General features: G+C 33.6%; 2 protein-coding genes across 2 annotated transcripts; both read right to left on the reverse strand.

Annotated features, from left to right (window-relative positions):
- Positions 1–3,374: 3,374 nt before the first annotated feature.
- Positions 3,375–4,546, reverse strand: LOC107022982 (protein yippee-like At3g08990). The gene is made up of 4 exons (XM_015223537.2): positions 4,349–4,546; positions 4,001–4,268; positions 3,866–3,921; positions 3,375–3,766 (listed from the first exon to the last, which is right to left on the reverse strand). The coding sequence occupies exons 2-4, from the start codon at positions 4,259–4,261 to the stop codon at positions 3,535–3,537; spliced, it is 549 nt and encodes a 182-aa protein (XP_015079023.1). The 5' UTR covers positions 4,262–4,268; positions 4,349–4,546; the 3' UTR covers positions 3,375–3,534.
- A 3,486-nt stretch (positions 4,547–8,032) lies between these two features.
- On the reverse strand, positions 8,033–9,324 carry LOC107023003. The gene is made up of 5 exons (XM_015223567.2): positions 9,118–9,324; positions 8,976–9,010; positions 8,808–8,907; positions 8,677–8,732; positions 8,033–8,600 (listed from the first exon to the last, which is right to left on the reverse strand). The coding sequence occupies exons 1-5, from the start codon at positions 9,235–9,237 to the stop codon at positions 8,054–8,056; spliced, it is 858 nt and encodes a 285-aa protein (XP_015079053.1). The 5' UTR covers positions 9,238–9,324; the 3' UTR covers positions 8,033–8,053.
- Positions 9,325–20,195: the final 10,871 nt, after the last annotated feature.

Consider the following 20,195-nt stretch of genomic DNA (forward strand, 5'->3'; position numbering starts at 1 on the left):
CTACTATAACCCATCAGTAGGTAAGCCAAACCACAACCCAGAACCACACATAATGGGTGTGAGGGTAGAAACTAAACAAGACTAAGAAAAATTACTATAACAACATAAGCAAACCAAAACATAAATGCAATAAAGGATCCCTCCCAGAACCTGGAAGTCACTAATACAGAGCTACCAACAAAACGAGTACAAGTCCCAACAGTGGACCACCGAAACTAGACTGTCTCGAAAAGTAAAAGACAAGTCTTTATATAAACAGATGGAGACTGAAATAGTACAAAACCCTGTGTGCTCACCCCTGTCTCCAGACCAGAAATTCTCCAAACTCGATCAACGCTGACTACTGGTGCTCGGACCTGCATCACTATTCCTATTCCAGATTCAGAACCCTCTTCTCCGACTAAGCAAACCTTTCTAAATCCTTTCCCTTCCCCACCTGATTCAGCTGTTTCATCTTCAAATCCTCCAGTCGCAATATCACCCATTCCTCCTGCTTCCCCCATAGTTTCTCCCTCTCCTCGAAGATCCACCAGATTGAGTCAACAGCCATCCTATCTAAAGGATTTTGTTTGCAACTCAATTTTACTCACTGATGTTACTAACTCTTGTTTTGTTCATTCTCATAGTCCTAATGTCTTCTCTTTTAGTGCTTTGACTGTCCCAAATCAGAATATCATGCAGTCTTTGTCATCAATCAGAGAGCCTAAAAGTTTTACTGAAGCTTGTACTCATTCAGGATGGCAAGAGGCAATGAAAACAGAAATTGCAGCTCTTCATTTAAATGACACTTGGGAGGTGGTTCAATTGCCATCCGGAAAAAGACCTTTGCCATGTAAATGGGTTTACAAGGTCAAGCAAAACTCAGATGGGTCTATTGAAAGACTGAAAGCTAGATTGGTGGTTAGGGGGGACATTCAGAAAGAAGGTGTTGACTTTAGTGAGACTTTTTCTCCAGTGGTGAAGATCACCACTATCAGATGCTTGCTCACTATTGCCGCAAAGAAGGGATGGCAAGTATCTCAACTTGATGTAAATAATGCGTTTCTGCATGGAGAACTACAAGAGGAAGTGTACATGAGATTTCCTACTGGGTTTTCTCCACCTTCTCCAAACCATGTTTGTCTTTTGAAGAAGTCTCTCTATGGATTAAAGCAGGCTTCACGACAGTGGTATGCCCGACTTGCTGGTGCTTTGGCATATAAAGGGTACTCTAGTTCTCTTAATGACTATTCTTTATTCTTTAAGAAAAATGGTGATCTTATATCAATCTTAGCTGTGTATGTAGATGACATACTGCTAACTGGGAGTGACACCTCTGAGATTGCTTCTATCACTACTTTCCTCAACTCTGAGTTTCGGGTTAAGAATTTGGGAGACATTCACTATTTCTTAGGTATCGAAGTGATTAGAGAGAAACAGGGATTCATTTTATGTCAGCGTAAATTCACTCAGGATCTTTTAGGCGAGTTTGATTCTTCTGGATCTGTGGTATCTTCTCCACTAGACCCTTATTCCAAACTACAACATGATGATGGGCCATTATTGGATAATCCTACTATTTACAGAACTTTGATAGGAAAATTAAATTATCTTACTCATACTCGGCCTGATCTCTCATTTGCGGTTCTTTGTCTCAGCCAATATATGCAGCGTCCTACTGTGTCTCATTTTTCCGCTGCACTGCGGGTGTTGCGATATCTCAAGTCCGATCCTGGTCAAGGTATTCTCTTGTCTGCTGATCCTTCTTTTGATTTGCTTGCTTTTTGTGATGCCGATTGGGCTTCCTGCAAAGACACCCGAAGATCTGTTAGTGGTTTCTTCATCACATTAGGTGGTGCTCCTATTTCTTGGAAGTCAAAGAAACAAGCTTCCATTTCACTTTCCTCTGCTGAAGCAGAGTATCGTTCAATGCGTCGTGTAACAGCTGAACTCACATGGTTGGTACGTCTTCTTGAGGACCTCTCTGTTCCACCAGATCTTCCTGTCCCTGTTCAATCTGATAGCAAGGCTGCCATTCACATTGCTCGTAATCCGGTGTTTCATGAGCGTACAAAACACGTGGATTTGGATTGCCATTTTGTTCGTCAACAATTTCTTTCTGGCCTTATTTCCCTTTCTTTTGTTCCATCGGAAGGTCAGCTCGCCGATCTGTTCACCAAGCCTCTCAATGGGGGCTCTCATCAATGCATCTTGGACAAGTTGGGTGTGATTTCCATCTCCTCCAACTTGAGGGGGGATGTTGGAGAGAAGAAGATTTCTTCTTCCACCATTGACACAAAGAAAGAAGATGAAATGATTGGGACAAGCATTGATGCTTCTAGATCTTGTCGGATGATGACTAAAGTTTGATATGGGCTGAAGTGGGCTGATGGAAGACAATTGGGTCACAAATAACATTCAGCCCAGTAGCTACACAATACAGCAAAAGCAAGGAATAAAATATTTTCTAGATTAGATGATCTGTACATAATTTAGTTACAATCTGTTACAAAGTTTTGCTATTTATCTTGTAGTCTTTTATATTTTGCAACATAGTCCTTAGTTAGTTTGTATAAAGTTATCTCATTATTGATGAATACAAGCAGAGAAAATTTCCCAAATCACCTTCATTTTAATCTTCTATCAGTTCCTCGATTGAACGAAGTAAGGGTATATGTGAAAAATTAATGACAATCCATCAAATAGGGACAGTGCAAAACTTGAGTCTTTTCTCTTTTCTTAGTATCTATTGGGCCATAGATATTGCCAGAAGCCCAAAAATGTTTGAGGAAAAACTTGACAAATACTGTTTGGTCATATACTTGTCAGTATTTGATAAATATTTTAATAAAAAATTCAAATCCTCAAATACTAGAATTTTTTTAAATATTTGTGTAAAATTGTGTTATTTCGAAACTTTTAGAATTAAGACACAATACGCTATAATATTCTTTGGACCACAATCTTATTGAAATACTCCAAACACTCTGACAAATAGGGTAACTTACAAAAATCTACTAGTTTAGGAGCTAATTACTCCGATACATACGCTAGTTTGCAATATTATGAATCTTAACAGATTTAAATGTATCCAACTACGTAAAAATACATATATCTCAAGATACATAAGATCAAAATTATGTGTAATTTGTTTTATATACATTATATCCTCGATTGAATCAAATAAAACCCTACTCAACTATAAGGGCTTTATACCTACTTTTCAAATCAAACATTTTTAAATCTCCCATACTAGTGAAGCAACTACACTGTTGAAACAAAGACAATTGCAGTGACTTTTAAGCAGTAGATTATAGTCAAAAGATGAAGTAATTAGCAGCATATAGAGAAGGGAAGTACTCGAGCTCAAACATGTAAAATGTCAATTGCTTTTCTCCAAAATCAACATGTAATGAAAATCGAAAAACCAAAAACAGAAATCACACAGTTATGAATGAATTAATACTCGTACAATATGAACTCTATTGTAATAAGATGGCCGTTCTGCAGCATGAGTAGGCTATGGGTATCTGCATTTTCATCAATAGTTGAGATTCAAATGTTTGCATTTAGATCAATATTGCCCAGTCCCTCAACAATATCTGCATCTTGATTAGGAACTTGTTCATTAACGCCTCCATTTCCACCCAGATCAGCATTTTGTTCATTAGCGTTTCCAACTTGTTCTTCTACTGCACCTCCGTCTTGATCATTAGGAGCCTGTTCATTATTGCCTCCATAGAGAAAATCAAGCAATGTTTCATTGTTCCAGCTAACAACCGCGTTCCTGCCACAACATACTTATTTGGATTAACACCTTGCAAGTCATACCATAGATATACATATACAGATGTCTCAATCTGCAATTTCGTAATTAGAAACTTACATTCTCAAGATGGATCCTCCTACTCTATAAACAGTAGACGGTTGGAGGACGGCAAGCTGGAGAAATCACAAGTTCAGTAATTTAACAAATCCGTCTTGAAACTCAAATGATCTTTAATAAATACTAGTATCTTACAATTTTCCACCCTAGCAGGTTTCTACATTGGAAACAGAAACTCTCGGCTACGGTCAAGTTCATGCCATGTATTACTCTATGTTGTGGCTCGTTCACTGCTTCTATAACCCCAAACCTGCATAGATACATTTGAGAAATAACCCGTGTAGCCGGAATGTAAGAGATGATTACGACATGAGCTCCGCAACCACAACAGTAGAAGTAAGTATCAGAAGGGACATGATTGGATTGAGGCAAATTCTGTCCCATCCTAATAGCCATGTTTGACCTGTTACAGAATAAAGAAGAAAGTGTTAGAGAAATATACAAGCTGGAAAAATCAATGGAAAGAAAAGACAAACTACTCACCAAAGATGGAGTTGGTGATCAATGAGAATCCAAGAAAAAGAAAAATGGGTGAAATGGAGAATTGCTCAAAACTGAAATTATATCAATTCTTGAATACTAGTTGAGAAGAGCTCTGTTTTGAAATGGCTTCTTGAGCTCTGTTTTCAAATCTCTCTGAAAATTTTCTAACCTTTTAACTAGGGAGAAAAGAGTTGATGATCAATGAGAATTCAAGAAAAAGAAAATTATAGCAGAAGAGAAATCCCCAAAACTGAATTTATATTCATTCTTCATTCTTGAGAAAAGCTCTGTTTTGAAATCGCTCTGATTTTTTATAACCGTTTATCAGGGATAGATTTTATTTTATTTTATTTTATTTATGCCTTTTACTAAATTATAATTTTATTAACCCTCCAAAACTATTTTCTTCATTATTGATGGAATATGAGAAAAATATTGTCATTATATTAAGAAATACTTCCATTAGTTCTTAAAAGAGAGTGCTCCCTTACATTCAAATGATTGGTTGATAATTTTTTAGATAAATTTTATTCATCATTCTCATTAATTATTTTTTTTTCTTATCATTAATTCATAAAATTATTAATTAATTCACGGATTATTTAATGAAGTAACTCACGAAAATAATGTTAAGTGTTAGAAATTTTACAAAAAGGACATGTTTTATGTGACATCCCAGCTTAAAATTAGAAATCTCACATCGGCAAAACACTGGAGAAACATTGAATATATTAGTAAGCAGACAGTATCAACTAGTGATGTGTTTTAAAGTCGTGCAGGGCCTAGGCCCAGAGCGAACAATATCACTAGCGGATTGGGCCGTTACATGTTCCTTTCGAACAGACATCTCCTCTCCCAAATGACACCATGCATGTTCTGAACAAGTGAATTCGCACCTATTTAATCAAGATTGTTGGATATAAATAGAAAGGCTTATTATCTAGCTTTTCTAACTTCAAATTTTCTTTTTCTTTTGCATACATGTTCTTACAAACAAAGTTAGGTTTTTGTGTGATTTCGTTGTTGATTTTAAGTTAGCTGAAGTTTTGAAGTTTGAGATACCGCTACTTCTTTAACTATATCTGTTTTACCCTAGGAGAAAATAATTCAAGAACTCGGAAAGGGAATAAATTCCAACGACGCGTAGTGAATTCTGTTCTCCAGCTTTTTCTGTTTATTCTTCTGGTATTTCAGTTGAACACAGTTACCACTTACCATCAATCACGTCAGTCTAACACACTGAATATTAATCAGTTCTCCATTTTGAACAGTTCTATCATAGGAACCGGTTTCATTAGCATCTCTACCTTGATGAGCATTTTCTCCATTAGCCCCTAAATCTTGTTCATTAGCATCTCCGTCTTGATTGGAATTTTGCCCATTAGCGCCTATCTTGATCAGCAATATATAGTTGAAGCCTATCCCTGCCACAAAATACTCATTTGTATCAATCCTTACAAATTATGGAAACATGTATGTAATGAGTAACAAGATGCGACAATTACAAATAAATCTTTAATAATATGTCCAAAAAACACCAAATGAAGGGGGTATTTTGATGTTCCAAATCAATTCTTTTTAAGCAACAAACGATAACTTCTGAATTTTGATTAATAATTAGCAAACTTTCAATTAAATTGGTTTATTCCAACCTGAAGTACTACAATCTCAAAACAGAAATGGAAAACAGAATATCACACAATTATGAATTATAGCATTTGTATAAGCAGAATATCAACATGAGTCGGCTATCAATGTCTGCATTTTCATCTACTCCGTCAGCCACTTGATCTATATATCTCCGGTCTTTTCATTGGCCAGCCTTCTTGACCAACATTTTGCTCATTACCGCCTCCATGTTGATCAGCATTTGCTCATTAGCAAAGCTTCCATCTTGACCAACATTTTGCTCATTACTGCCTCCATGTTAATCAGCATTTTTCTCATCACTGCCTCCATGTTGATCAGCATTTTGCTCATTACCTAGATAAGCAATTAGCTCGACGAGATTCATCATGTAATCAGGAATATTGTCATCATAATCTTCATCCGAGCCTCCATCTTGATCTGCATTTTCCTCACTAGCTTGGAGAAATTGATTCTTAATTAAACGAACCAACGGTAGATTATTCGAATAAGTAAGCTTGTCCCTGCCACAGGACAGAATACTAATCTGTATTAACCCTTATAAGTCATAAGGCTTATGGATAAGTGTAATTAGAAACATACAATCTCATACAGAATCTTCCTTGTTTAATAAACTCGTTCTCTCGGTGGATTCCAGTCTGGAGAAATAAAAATTTCAGAAAGTATTTGTTATAAAGAAAAGCAACAAAAATGTTGTTGTTGATGATCTTTAATATCAGTATCTTACAATCATCCACCCGAGTATCTTTTCACATTTGATACAGTAAGTTTTCGCTGTGCTAGTTACACATTTTGTTTGAGTATAATAATTCACGTTGTTTTTTACACGAACATTAAACCTGCATATATAAATGATGAGCATTAGACCGCAGAAAAAAGTGTATACATATCTCAAGTTGCTCAGACTTACACCCAATTAAAGAGCCCTAATACGTCTGATTGACTCTGCAAAATGTATAACAGAGTAGTGCTTAAATTAATCAGAATTCGTGTTGAAATTCATGAAATTATATTTGAGTCGTTACTCGTTACCATCCGAACATAATTTTTGAACCATGCAATTTGCTCTCTGCATCGAACATTAGGACAGTGGATGCTACCATTAGAAGGGAGCGCATCAGTGTTGTGATCAAGGAAACTGTATCTAAACATATTCATTGTTGAATAAAAAAAATGAATTTGATGGAAATGACAAGAGAGAATGTTCATATATACACATTTTCTAGTTTAATAAGTCAGTAGTATTTTAGGATCCGAATTTGGCTGTAGAGATTGAGATTTTGTTAGACTCTGAAGGACCTGTTCAACTCTAATTGGGATTCCTGGACACTAAGCCCTAACTTTAAAATTAAATTACAATTATACACCTTCACTATTATAATATAATATGATTAAATTCATATTTAATTAAGCAATAAAAATGTAATCAAATAATCATATTTTATTTACTAAAAGGCACAATTGCATTTTAAATAATTGAAGGAGTTAGAATTTGGTATATATAATCTTCCACAAATTAAATTCTCACATTAAATTTTGATATCATATTCATCTAACTAACATGGTCTTTCGGACTTGTTTTACTCATTTCATTTCTCCTATTTAGTTATGGCATTGTTATGTTAATTCTTTTAGTTATTTCTAATTATTATTTCCATATTTCCTCTTCCTTAATATTGTATCAGTTAGCTTAACCTGGAAGGCTTTCAAACAGCATGGGATAAGTTAGCATATACTTAAGCAGATGACACTGGCATTCACACCACAAACTAAAGTTCAGTAGTAAAATCAAAGGAAATATCAGTAATCAAGTAGTCGATTATACTCAAATGCTCGACAGATGACTTGTATCAAGAAATTAAAGACAAACTAATGGAATGGTACTTTCAGATTGACTTATTCCAACCTGAAGTAATAACATGTGCAGTACAATCTCAAAACAGAAATGGAAAACAGAATATCACACAATTATGAATCATAGCATTTTGTATAAGCAGAATATCAGAATGAGTAGCCTATCAAAGTCTGCATTTTCATCTATTCCGTCAGCCACTTGATCTATATCTTCGGTTGTTTCATTGGCCGGCCTCCATCTTGATCAACATTTTTCTCACTAATGCCTCCACCTTGATCAACATTTTGCTCATTAGCGCCTCCATCTTGATCAACATTTTGACCGATGAAATGCATCAAGTAACTAGAAATAGAGCCATCATATTCTTCATTTGAGTCTCCATCTTGATCAACATTTTGCTCATTAGCGCCTAAACCTTCATCAGCTGTTTCTCCATCTTGATCAGTAGAGTCTCCCTCTTGATCAACATTTTGCTCATTAGTGCCTAAACCTTCATCAGCTGTGTCACCATCTTGATCAGTAGAGTCTCCATCTTGATCAACATTTTGCTCATTAGCGCCTAAACCTTCATCAGCTGTGTCTCCATCTTGATCAACATTTTGGTCATTAGCGCCTAAATCTGGATCATTAGAGTCTCCTTCTCCATCAGTTGTGTCTGCATCTTGATCTGCATTTTCCTCATTAGCCCGGAAATTTTGTTCCTGGATTGAAAGAATCATCGCTACAAAATTCGAAAAACTAAGTTTGTCCCTGCAACAAAATACTCCTTTGTATTAAGTCTAACCACTTACGTATGAGATTTGCAATTTTGTAATTAAAAACTTACAATCTCATGCAGAATCTCCCTTCTGTAATATACTCCGACGCTTGGGTGACTGCAATCTGGAGACACAAAATTCAGTATATATATAATTTTTTAACAGCAACAAAATCTGATCTTTAATATTAGTATCTTACAATTTTCCACCCGATCATCTTATCACATTGGCTACAGTAAATGTTGGCTACGGTAGTTCCAAGATGATTACTCACGTTGTCTGATACATTAACATTAATCCTGCATATATAAATTAGCCTTAGACAGCAGAAAAAAGTGTGTACATATCTCAAATTACTCATACTTACACCGAATTGAAGAGCCCTATTCCTCTTGATCGAGACTACAAAATGTTCAAGACAAGAAAATGAGTTGGTGAAATATAACAGAGTAGTACTGAAATACAAAATAATTTTTCCTAAATCGAAGAAATTATATTCGAATTGTTACCATCGGAATATAATCGTTGAAGGATGCAACTTGCATTCTGCACCCAAAAGTAAGGCAGTGGATGGTATCATTAGGAGGGATCGCTTCAGGGTTGTGTTCAAGTGAATAGTATCTATCCATTGTTGAATCAATGACGAAAAATGCAAAAGTCACTTCTTGATTCTTGAATTTACCGTTAATTCTCAATCCATTTTCCCTCCAAAAACTATTTTCTTTTTAATTTCTCATACCACACAAATTTTATTTTGCAACCCATCTCAAATTTTATAGAGAACCATTATGTTTCATTTTCCTTTTATTTACTCACCAGAAAATACACATTTATATCTTAATTAATAATGATATTGTTATGTGAAAAATAGAGATCTTACCTACTAGTACTAATTAATGCATACACTTACTGCATGGAACAAATGGCATCAAATAACTAATTTCTTATTTTTACTATCATTTTTACCACAACTTCACCTTCTATTTTTTTTATTACTATTAGTTTTACTCTCTTTAGTTTTAAAATTTTATCTAAATATTTTCTTACATTTCGAACAACTCGATAAACTCATTAGATTTGAAGATGATTAGGAATTATCATATAGTTTCTTTTATTCAATTTCAATTAAGTTCTTTCAATTTTCGAGAAATTAATTGATTCTTTTAAAATTATTATTTCTAATTTTGAATGTATATGAAAATGAGTAGTTGATGATACCTTCAAAATTTTAATTTTTTTTTTTAAAATAATTAATTTTGTTATCAATAATTAAGTAAAATCTAAATAATAGTATGAATTTTATAAATAATTTGACCGGAGAAGAAGAACAAAAAAGAAAAGAAAAAAAATGAAAATGAGTTTCAATTTGATATGGGGGTTGGGAGTTGAAGAAAAAAAAAAGAAAATGAAGGGATGAAAGTGGGAGGTGAAAGATTAAATGAAATTTAAGATATATCAAAATTAAAATTTAAAAGTAAGAGAGAGAAAAATAAAGAAAGAAAATGATTAAGGAAAAATTTTAAATTAAAAAAATTGTAATTTTAATTAACACGTGTTATGTAATGATTGGAGTGTGAACTCATTTGCTTGTTAAAATTTGGGGCTGATCGAAAAATGATATGATAACATCTGTTCAAAATTATTTAGTGGGGTAATAGGACAGTCGCAAAGTTAAGGTGTCTTTATGAAAATTCGAAACAACTTCAATGGTGACTTTATGTCTTTTCTCTTTTATAAACTAATTATGCTATGATACTTATTATCGTCTAAATAAAAGATATTTATATGAATATTACCTTTTCTTCCTACAATACCATCTCTAAAAAGTACGTGTTATTTGTGACTTGAATTTAGATGGTATTATCCACAAGAAAATAACACGGGCTAGCAAATTTCATTGCATTGATTGGATTGTAATTTCTGAAATTGTGTTAAAATTGTATAGCCATGTATATTTTTGAATTGTAGAGAACAATGAAAATTTCTTAGTGAAAGAAGTTCTATATATATAATACTCCACTTAAAGATGCAGTTTATTAATGTAGTTGACGCTTCCTTGTAAAGTGGACGGTTGTTTAGCAGTTATGAAACTGCTCTAATTTTAATTAATTACTTTTTTAAAATGTGTATAAATTAATTTGTTTTAAAATAGATTTTGTATGTAAATCGATGAATTTTTTAAGTTTTATATTTTATTTTATTTTATATTTTCTTGTCTTTTTTTTGTTGTAGAAAATGACATTTTATTTGAAATTTAATTTTTATATATATATATATATTTCTACTTCTTCGTCCATCTCTTTCCGTGTCAATATCTCTTCCTCTTTTTTTTTAAATTTTAATTTAAATAATTATTTTTGAATCAATTTTTTTCATATTTCACTATTTTTATTCAATAACACGACAAGAAAAGGAATAGAAAAAACAGAAAATTGTAGAATATGATCATGTACTCAAATAGAAATTTCAAAATTTTGAAATTATAGAAACAAGAGTTCGTCATCGATGGTCACTATAAAGATTCAATTTTACGAATTTGTGATTAGTTTGGATATGTTGTTCCTAAAATAAGTGAAATGTCGTTTGGAGTTTATATCCCAATTTTAAGAGGGTTTGATTAAGTTTATGATTGATTTTAGGAGAAAAATAAGATTGAAACTCGAAAAAGGTGAAGTTTAAGAAAATGTATGCGATTGTATTAAAGTTGTATTAAATATGTTTCATAATTGTACTAAAAAATTATATTAAAATCACAAACAATATATTTGTAATACATATTACAAACTTCACTCTTTTTTTTTAGTGATCTCAATTAAAATAAATTAACACACTTGTAATACATATTGCAAATATCACTCATGTTTTTAGTGATACAAACTAAAATAATTTATAAGATACATATAATACATATTTTATTCATGAATAATATAAGTTTAGTTCAATCTATAGATTATTGTCTTTTCTTTCATTAGTTACGTTTTTCAATTATTATTATTTTTCTCTTCTAATTCAACTTTATTATTGTGTAATACACTTTTAATGCAAGTTTAATTCATTTTGTAGTTTATTATTTGTTATTGTTAGATTCCTTGTTTAATTCATTATTGATTTAAGTTGAATTCACTCTATAAATCATTGTACGGTGTTTCATTAGTTACATTTTTTTAATCTATGCTTAATTCAACTTTATTATTTGTGTATGCACTTTTAATACAACTTAATTCATATTGTAGTTTATTGGTTGATTTGTTATGATTGAATTACATGTTTAATTCATTATTGATACAAGTTTTATTCAATTTACAAATTACATAATGCACTTTCGTTTGCTACATTTTGCATTCATATTTAATTCGCTTCTAATTCAACTTTAATATGTCTGTAATACATTTTTTTATTCAAGTTTAATTCATTTCACAGTTTATTATGTTTCTTCATTTGTTACAATTAGATTATTTGTCAAATTAATTGATTATCTTAGTGATAGAAACAAATATAATCTATAAGATACATATGATATAAGTTTTATTCATTGATAATATGTGTTTAATTCAATTTATAGATCGTTGTTTTATTTTTTGTTAGTTACGTTTTTCGTTCATTCGAAATTCTCTTCTAATTCAACTTCAATATTGTGTAATACAATTTTAAAGCAATTTAATCTATTTTGTAATTTTTTGATTTATTTATTACTATCGGATTACTTGTTTAATTCATTATTAATACAAGTTTAATTTACTTTATAGATCATTGTGTGTAATACATTTTTAATTCAACTTTAATATGTGGGTAATACATTTTCATTAAAATTTAATTTATTTTGCAATTTATTATGTCTCTTCATTTGTTATGATTAAATTATTTATTTAATTAATTAATTATTGATATAAATTTTATTTATTTTATGCTTTATTGACTACTATACAAAAGAAAATAAAGAGAGAAACAAAAAAAAAAAGGCAACAGAAAGAGAGAGAATGTACAAAAAGAAAAAAAAAGAGAAGAAAGCAAGAGAGGTAGGAAAAAAAAGAGAGAGAGAGATAAATATAAAAGTTGGAGAGAATCATTTTATATATTATATTATATAAAATATATAATATATTATTTTATATTGCGTTATTAAAAAATATATCTAAAATAAGTAATTATTTTTAAAAAAAGGACACATTAATTCATCCTGCGTTAGAATTTGTTTACTAGTTCAAATAGGATTAGGTTTTCAATTTCTAGTTTAATTAGGTATCTTTACTATTATAAATAGAGATGTTGGCCTTTTATTTTCTCTTTGTAAAAATATACCAATCAGAAAAGTTTTAGTAAGATTCAGGAACCATAAAAATATATCAGAAAAGTTGGATAATGAGTTCAGATGACAGTAGAGTAATGGAGGCAAGAGTGCAGTTTGTGAAATCCCGTATTCAGCCAGTTATTGAAGACATGGACAAGAAAATCAAGCATCTGGAACTATCACTTGCAACTATGAATGGCGAGATCAAACTCAAATCCCGTACTCAACCCATTACTGAATACGTTGACAACCAAATCAAGCATCTGGAACTATTAATTGCAATCGTAAATACCAAGATAAAACTTCATACCGCACATCGATTCTTTTTTCAGAATTTGGAACAATTTGTCATGACTCGACTAAATATCACACCTCAAGGTACATATATAGTATTTATTGATATTTGAGGTTTTCCAAATCCAAATACATATGATTAATTGATCCAACTTTTTTGTTTCAAATGACCAGATATGCTAAACGAAGAAATTAAGATTGATGTTGATGTTGATGGTGATGGTGATGGTGATGGTGATAGTGATAGTGATGGTGATGGTGATGGTGATGGTGATGGTGATGGTGATGATGATCAAGACAAGACACGAAGCAGACGTCTTCATCGCATGGTTTCTGTTTTGAATAAAATTCGCAAGTTGATGCGTCTAACCACTAGTACACCGGAGGTGAAGGTTGAACATCTCAAAGGAGAAAAAGAATATAATACTAACTAGTTAGGATTCTATATACTCAACTTTTCTCTACTAATTATAATATTACACTTCTTCAATAATATTTACATTCTCAATGTTATTTACATATTTCAATTAGATAAGTAGTACGAAAATTCTGCATTCATATTTGATTTTTGTTTTACTTATGCCGATTCCAAACCTACTCCTACTCCTCAAAGTCAAAACCCTCCTCTTCTCTTTGTTTACATTACAAAGTATATGAATGTGTCTATTTGTTTAAGTTTATTCAAATTTAAGTGTCCACTATTACATATTCAGAATTCAAAATTACAAAGTACTAAGTTTATTTGTTTAAGTTTATTCATATTTAAGTGTCCACTATTACATATTCAGAATTCAAAATTACAAAGTATTAGGTTTAGTTGACGCAAATTCAAACATATATATATATAGATATGCCTATTATAAAGTAGAATGTAATTAGGATTAAGAATTCACATATCCATGCAACTTCTGATTAAGAAGAAGATGATATTTTAATACACCATATTGTCACGCCACGCCTATTTGGCTGCATAATTTGACCCGGACAGTGACAATATTGTCTTTAACTTCTTCACAATTTCCTTGAACAATCTTCCCAGAATTAACACTCCAAAAAAAACATCTTTTCGCTTTGTATTCTCTTTAATTTCTTCACAATTTCCTTGAAAAGTCTTTCCTGAATCAACACTCCAAAATATCATCTTTTCCCTTTGTATTAATATGTGTAGATAGTGAAATTTAATTGATAAATTCATACTAAATTTGGATCTAATCCCTTTGTATTTGTATTAATATGTGTAAAGGGGAAGGGTTGGGCACCATTTAAGATCCATTAATAATGGTTAACGAACTGAACTTAATAAATTCATTAGGCTAAGTGAAAATTAGTGAAAACACATAAAATAATTGACTAATTTAAAATAAGAAGATAAAGTAGTGTTGTAGTAGTTTTATATATTTGAAAACAATTTTTGTTGTTGGAAAGATCTTTATATTTTTTAAGAGAACCAATAAATTAACAAAGTGATCACATTGGGTTAAAACATCTACTGAACTATACAGCATTTGCAAGCAAATTACTATTTTTAATTAAGTTTCCAAGATTGATTCAAATGGAATGTAGGAAATATTTTCAACTCTATGCGATAACTTTATCAGTAACTAGATGTTTTCAAAATTATTTATATCAAAAAATCAGTTAACTTGTATGTAAGTGGAGCAAAGTTATCAAAACAAACACACAAATATCCATGGCGAAATAATCGAAAGAGACTATCAAAGTATGAAGTCTGAAATTAGCAACTAAAGAAAAGTTGTAGCTGAATAATCGTTATTTCCTCTCGTTTTCGTTAGTAAATTCTGTAGGTATGAAATTTCCAAGGAGCGAGAGACACAAATGGAGACATAATGCACGCTTCGAGTCTCAAAACAAGAGTCTTCGACTCCGGGAGCATACATGTAAACAAAGATAAGAAAGAAAATAAGAAATTAGATAGTACGAAAGTCAATTTCAACAACTCAAATTAAAAACAGGTGACATAGAAAGGATCCAAACAAGTCGTCAAACTTGCAATATCTAGTGTGGTATACCGGATTTGGTATTCCTAAATATAGAAATTTAAACGAGGAAGTTGGTCACTTAGTGTAGCATCCTTAGTTAAGATCTCTAAACGTTTTAGATGGTTCACAACACAACATTTTGTATGTAAATGGTGTTGGGAATAAATCCGTAACAGAAATAATATTTGCGGTAATAGAGGCAACAAATGCGGAACACAACAATACGGTTAATCAACGAGAATAAAAGAGAAATAATGACACCAAGATTTTACGTGGAAACCCTCCTAAATAAGGGAAAAACCACGACCCGAGAGGAGCAACGAATATCACTATAGTAAGGATTTTACACTTATATGTCTGAGTAAAACTCCAAAGACCACTACACATTCAAAAGAAATAACACTCTTTTGATTTTTTCACCTCACTACAATACCGCTCACACTCTCTATTTTTCCTCACAGATTATTTTCTTCTGTGATGCCTCACTCTTCTTTTCTCTCCTTTGTAATTCTTTTTTTTGGTGTATTTTGAAATGAGCAAGAGCTCTCTATTTATAGGAAAATCTACTCCTAATGATGTCACCAATGACATCACAAGAAACACAAGATTTCAACATTTTCACCTATGTAGAAATCTTGCTAAGATTTTAGTTGAAAAAAGAAATGGTGAGATTTGAATTTTGTTGCAACATTTGTTGACTTTAACAATAATCAACAAACAAAATTCAACCATTTTTGCTATGTTTATCTACAATGGGTATGGACTCCACAAATCTCCCCCTCCAGACCCATTCACCCTGAAGGAGGTAGCTCTAGGTTTCTAGCTTGAGTACATGCCGACAAGTTCTTTGCATAGCTCAAACTTGTCCCTTGATACCACCTTGGACAGCATATCTGAAGGGTTTTCACTAGTAGGGATCTTCATGACCTGCATAGATCCGTCCTCTATCTTTTCACGAATCCAGTGATATCTCACGTCAATATGCTTCGTCCTTGCATGGTACATGGTGTTCTTGCTCAGGTCTATTGCACTCTGACTGTCACAATAGACGACATACTCAATCTGATGCAATCCAAGTTCTTGAAGAAATCGTTTCAGCCATACCATCTCTTTGCCAGCTTCAGTAGCTGCAATATATTCTGCCTCAGTTGTAGAGAGTGCGACACACTTCTGCAACTTTGATTGCCATGATATAGCTCCCCCTGAAAATGTAAACAAATATCCAGTAGTGGATTTTCTATTATCGAGGTCACCTGCCATATCAGCATCAGTATAGCCCTTCAAGATTGGATCAGATCCTTTAAAACACAAGCAATCTCTTGTGGTACCTCTTAGATACCTGAGTATCCACTTAACTGCCTCCCAGTGTTCTTTTCCAGGATTTTCAAGGAATCTGCTAACAACACCAACTGCATGAGCAATATCAGGTCTTGTACACACCATCGCATACATCAAACTCCCCACTGCTGAAGAATAAGGAACTTTAGCCATTCCCTCTTTCTCCTCTTTTGTTGTAGGACACATCTGTTTGCTCAACTTCAGATGACTCGCAAGAGGCGTGCTAACAGGTTTAGCACTCTTCATGTTGAAGCGTTCTAGTACACGTTCAATGTACTTCTCTTGAGATAGCCACAACTTTCTTTTTGTTCGTTCTCGAACAATCTTCATCCCTAGAATTTGTTGTGCTGGGCCCAAGTCTTTCATGTCAAATGACTTGGACAAATCTTTCTTCAACTTTGCAATCAGCTCTTTGTCTTGTCCTACAATTAACATGTCATCCACATATAACAACAAAATAATAAAATTGTTGTCAGAAAATCTTTTGAAGTATACACATGGATCAGAATAGGTCTTTGTGTACGTTTGACTTTTCATGAAAGAGTCAAACTTTTTGTACCATTGCCTTGGGGCCTGTTTCAACCCATAAAGACTCTTATTCAATTTGCACACCATGTGTTTCTTTCTAGATACTTCAAATCCCTCTGGTTGCTCCATATAAATCTTTTCTTCCAAATCTCCGTGAAGAAATGCAGTTTTCACGTCCAATTGCTCCACTTCAAGATCTAGACTAGCTGCTATGCTCAAAATAGTTCGAATAGAAGTCATTTTGACAACAGGTGAAAAAATTTCATCAAAATCAATACCTTTCTTTTGTTCGAAGCCTTTTACAACCAATCGAGCTTTGTACCTCACCAACTTGCCATTTCCATCTTTCTTGAGTTTAAAGACCCACTTGCACTTAAGTGGTCTTTTTCAAGTTCAACTAGCTGGTATGTGCCATTTTTCTGTAGAAATCCCATCTCTTCGTGCATGACTTTCATCCATTGGCTCTTTTCTGGATGAGACAACACCTCCTTAAGACTTTCTGGCGCACCTTCATCATTGATAAGGACATACTCTGAGGAAGGGTATTCGGTTGATTCTACCCTTTGTCTTTCTGATCTCCTCAGAGGTTGAGATTGTTCTTCTTCTGGGTACTCCATTTGCTCGGTATTATCACCAAGTTGCTCCCCCTGCTCAACAATCTCATCAGGTTGCTCTTCATGCTCAGCAACTTCATCAATCATACTTTCTGCACTTATGGGATGGTTAGAAGAAGAAGGAATGGTAACAAGATTAGGAACTATACCATTCTTTTTCTTGGCCTTCTCGGATAGATCATCAGCAGTTCCAACTTCACTTTCTCGAAAGATTACATCTCTACTTCTGATGACCTTCTTCTTTACAAGATCCCATAGTCTGTACCCGAACTCTTCATCTCCATATCCGATGAATATGCAAGGAACTGATTTATCATCTAGCTTGGTTCTTTGCTCCTTCGGTACATGTGCAAAAGCTTTGCAACCGAACACCTTTAGGTGCGAGTAAGACAACTCTTTGTTGGTCCAAACTCTCTCCGGAATGTCAAACTCCAACGGAACTGATGGACTACGATTGATAAGATAACACGCTGTCCGAACTGCTTCACCCCAGAATGTCTTGGGTAATTTAGCCATTCTGAGCATGCTTCTCACCTTCTCAACAATGGTGCGATTCATTCTCTCAGCTACACCATTGTGTTGTGGGGTTCCAGGAACTGTCTTTTCATGTCTGATTCCATGGTTTGAACAGTACTCTTCAAATTCTCTTGAAGTGTACTCACCTCCATTGTCGGTTCGGAGACGTTTTAGCTTTCGACCTGTCTCTCTTTCTATCAGAGCATGAAACTTTTGAAATACTTGAAACACCTGATCTTTGGTTCTCAAGATATAAACCCACAATTTTCGAGAAGCGTCATCAATAAAGGTAACAAAGTATTTATTACCTCCTATCGATTCTATCTCCATTGGACCACAAACATCAGAATATACCAAATCAAGTATATTCGACTTTCTTTCAGATGATGTCTTAAATGAGACTCTATGTTGTTTACCAAATAAGCAGTAGTTACACGATTTTATCGTTGTACCTTTGGCAAAAGAGATGAGTGACTTTTTGGAAAGAATTTGCAATCCTTTCTCGCTCATATGACCCATTCTTTTATGCCATAAATCTGCAGAATTTTCTTCGTGAGCCGCATTTAATTCACCTTGGCATATTTCTGCATTTGTCCTGTATAACGTGCCACGAGCAACTCCTTTTGCAATCACCAATGCCCCTTTGGTGAGTCTCCATTTTTTATTTGCAAAGTAGTTCTCATATCCATCTTGGTCCAAAGCAATTCCCGAGATCAAGTTCATCCGCAAATCAGGTACGTGGCGCACATCTTTCAACACTAATGTGCATCCAACATTTGTTTTTAAGCAAATGTCTCCGATCCCCGCAATCTTTGAGTAGCTTGTGTTACCCATTTTCACATTGCCATAATCACCGGCTACATATCTGCAAAAAAGATCTCTTACCGGTGTGGCATGATAAGATGCTGCTGTGTCGACCACCCATTCCGACTCTATACCTGCCAAGTGCATGCATTCTTCTTCCTCATTTATGAGGAGAACAACATCGTCATTATTTTGCACCATGGCAGCTGTGTTGTCATCATTCTTCTGGCCGCTGCTTTCCCCTTTGCCCCTTTTTAGATTTGGACAATCTCTTTTGAAGTGTCCTGGTTGATCGCAATTGTAGCAATTTCTGGCCTTCGATTTTGATCGGACCTTGGACTTTCCACGAGCTCCGGATCTACCATAGTTACTTGAGCTCCTTTGGTAACTTCTGCCTCTACTTTCCGTGATGAGAGCCTGTCCGTGATTTTCAGGCCTTTTTCTCATCTTCTCATTAAGCAAAAGGGCTGATGTGACATCCTTCAACTCAATAGAGTCCTTACCATGTAAAATGGTTGTTGCTAAAGTATCGTAGGAAGATGGCAACGAGTTTAGGAGCACTATGGCTTTATCTTCATCCTCGATCTTTACTCCGAGGTTTGCTAGCTGCGTGATTAGTCCATTAAGTACATTTAAATGAGACAAAAAATTTGTACCTTCACCCATATGTAGCGCATATAACTGCTTCTTTAGGTACAATTTATTTGTCAGCGTTTTGGACATGTATAAATTTACGAACTTTGTCCAAATGCCACATGCACTCTCTTCATCGATGATGTTATTAACTACATCATCTGTTAAGTGCAATCTGATTGCACTAGCAGCCTTTTCATCCATTTCTTCCCAATCCTCAAGTTTCATTAATTCGGGCTTTTTGGATTTGCCGCCTAGTGCCTTGTGCAAACCCTGTTGGATGAGCAAGTCTTTCATCCTTCTCTGCCACGTTGAGAAACCGCTATCACCGTTGAATTTTGCTACCTCGTACTTTACTCCAGACATTTTTTTTTATTGAGTATAGTACAATAAGCTGCAAAAAATATTTCTGTAAATGAGTAGAACCTGTGCTCTGATACCAATTGTTGGGAATAAATCCGTAACAATAATAATATTTGCGGTAATAAAGGCAACAAATGCGGAACACAACAATACGGTTAATCAACGAGAATAAAAGAGAAATAATGACACCAAGATTTTACGTGGAAACC

Source organism: Solanum pennellii, chromosome 6 (assembly GCF_001406875.1).
Source record: "Solanum pennellii chromosome 6, SPENNV200".
Taxonomy (NCBI): Eukaryota; Viridiplantae; Streptophyta; class Magnoliopsida; order Solanales; family Solanaceae; genus Solanum; species Solanum pennellii.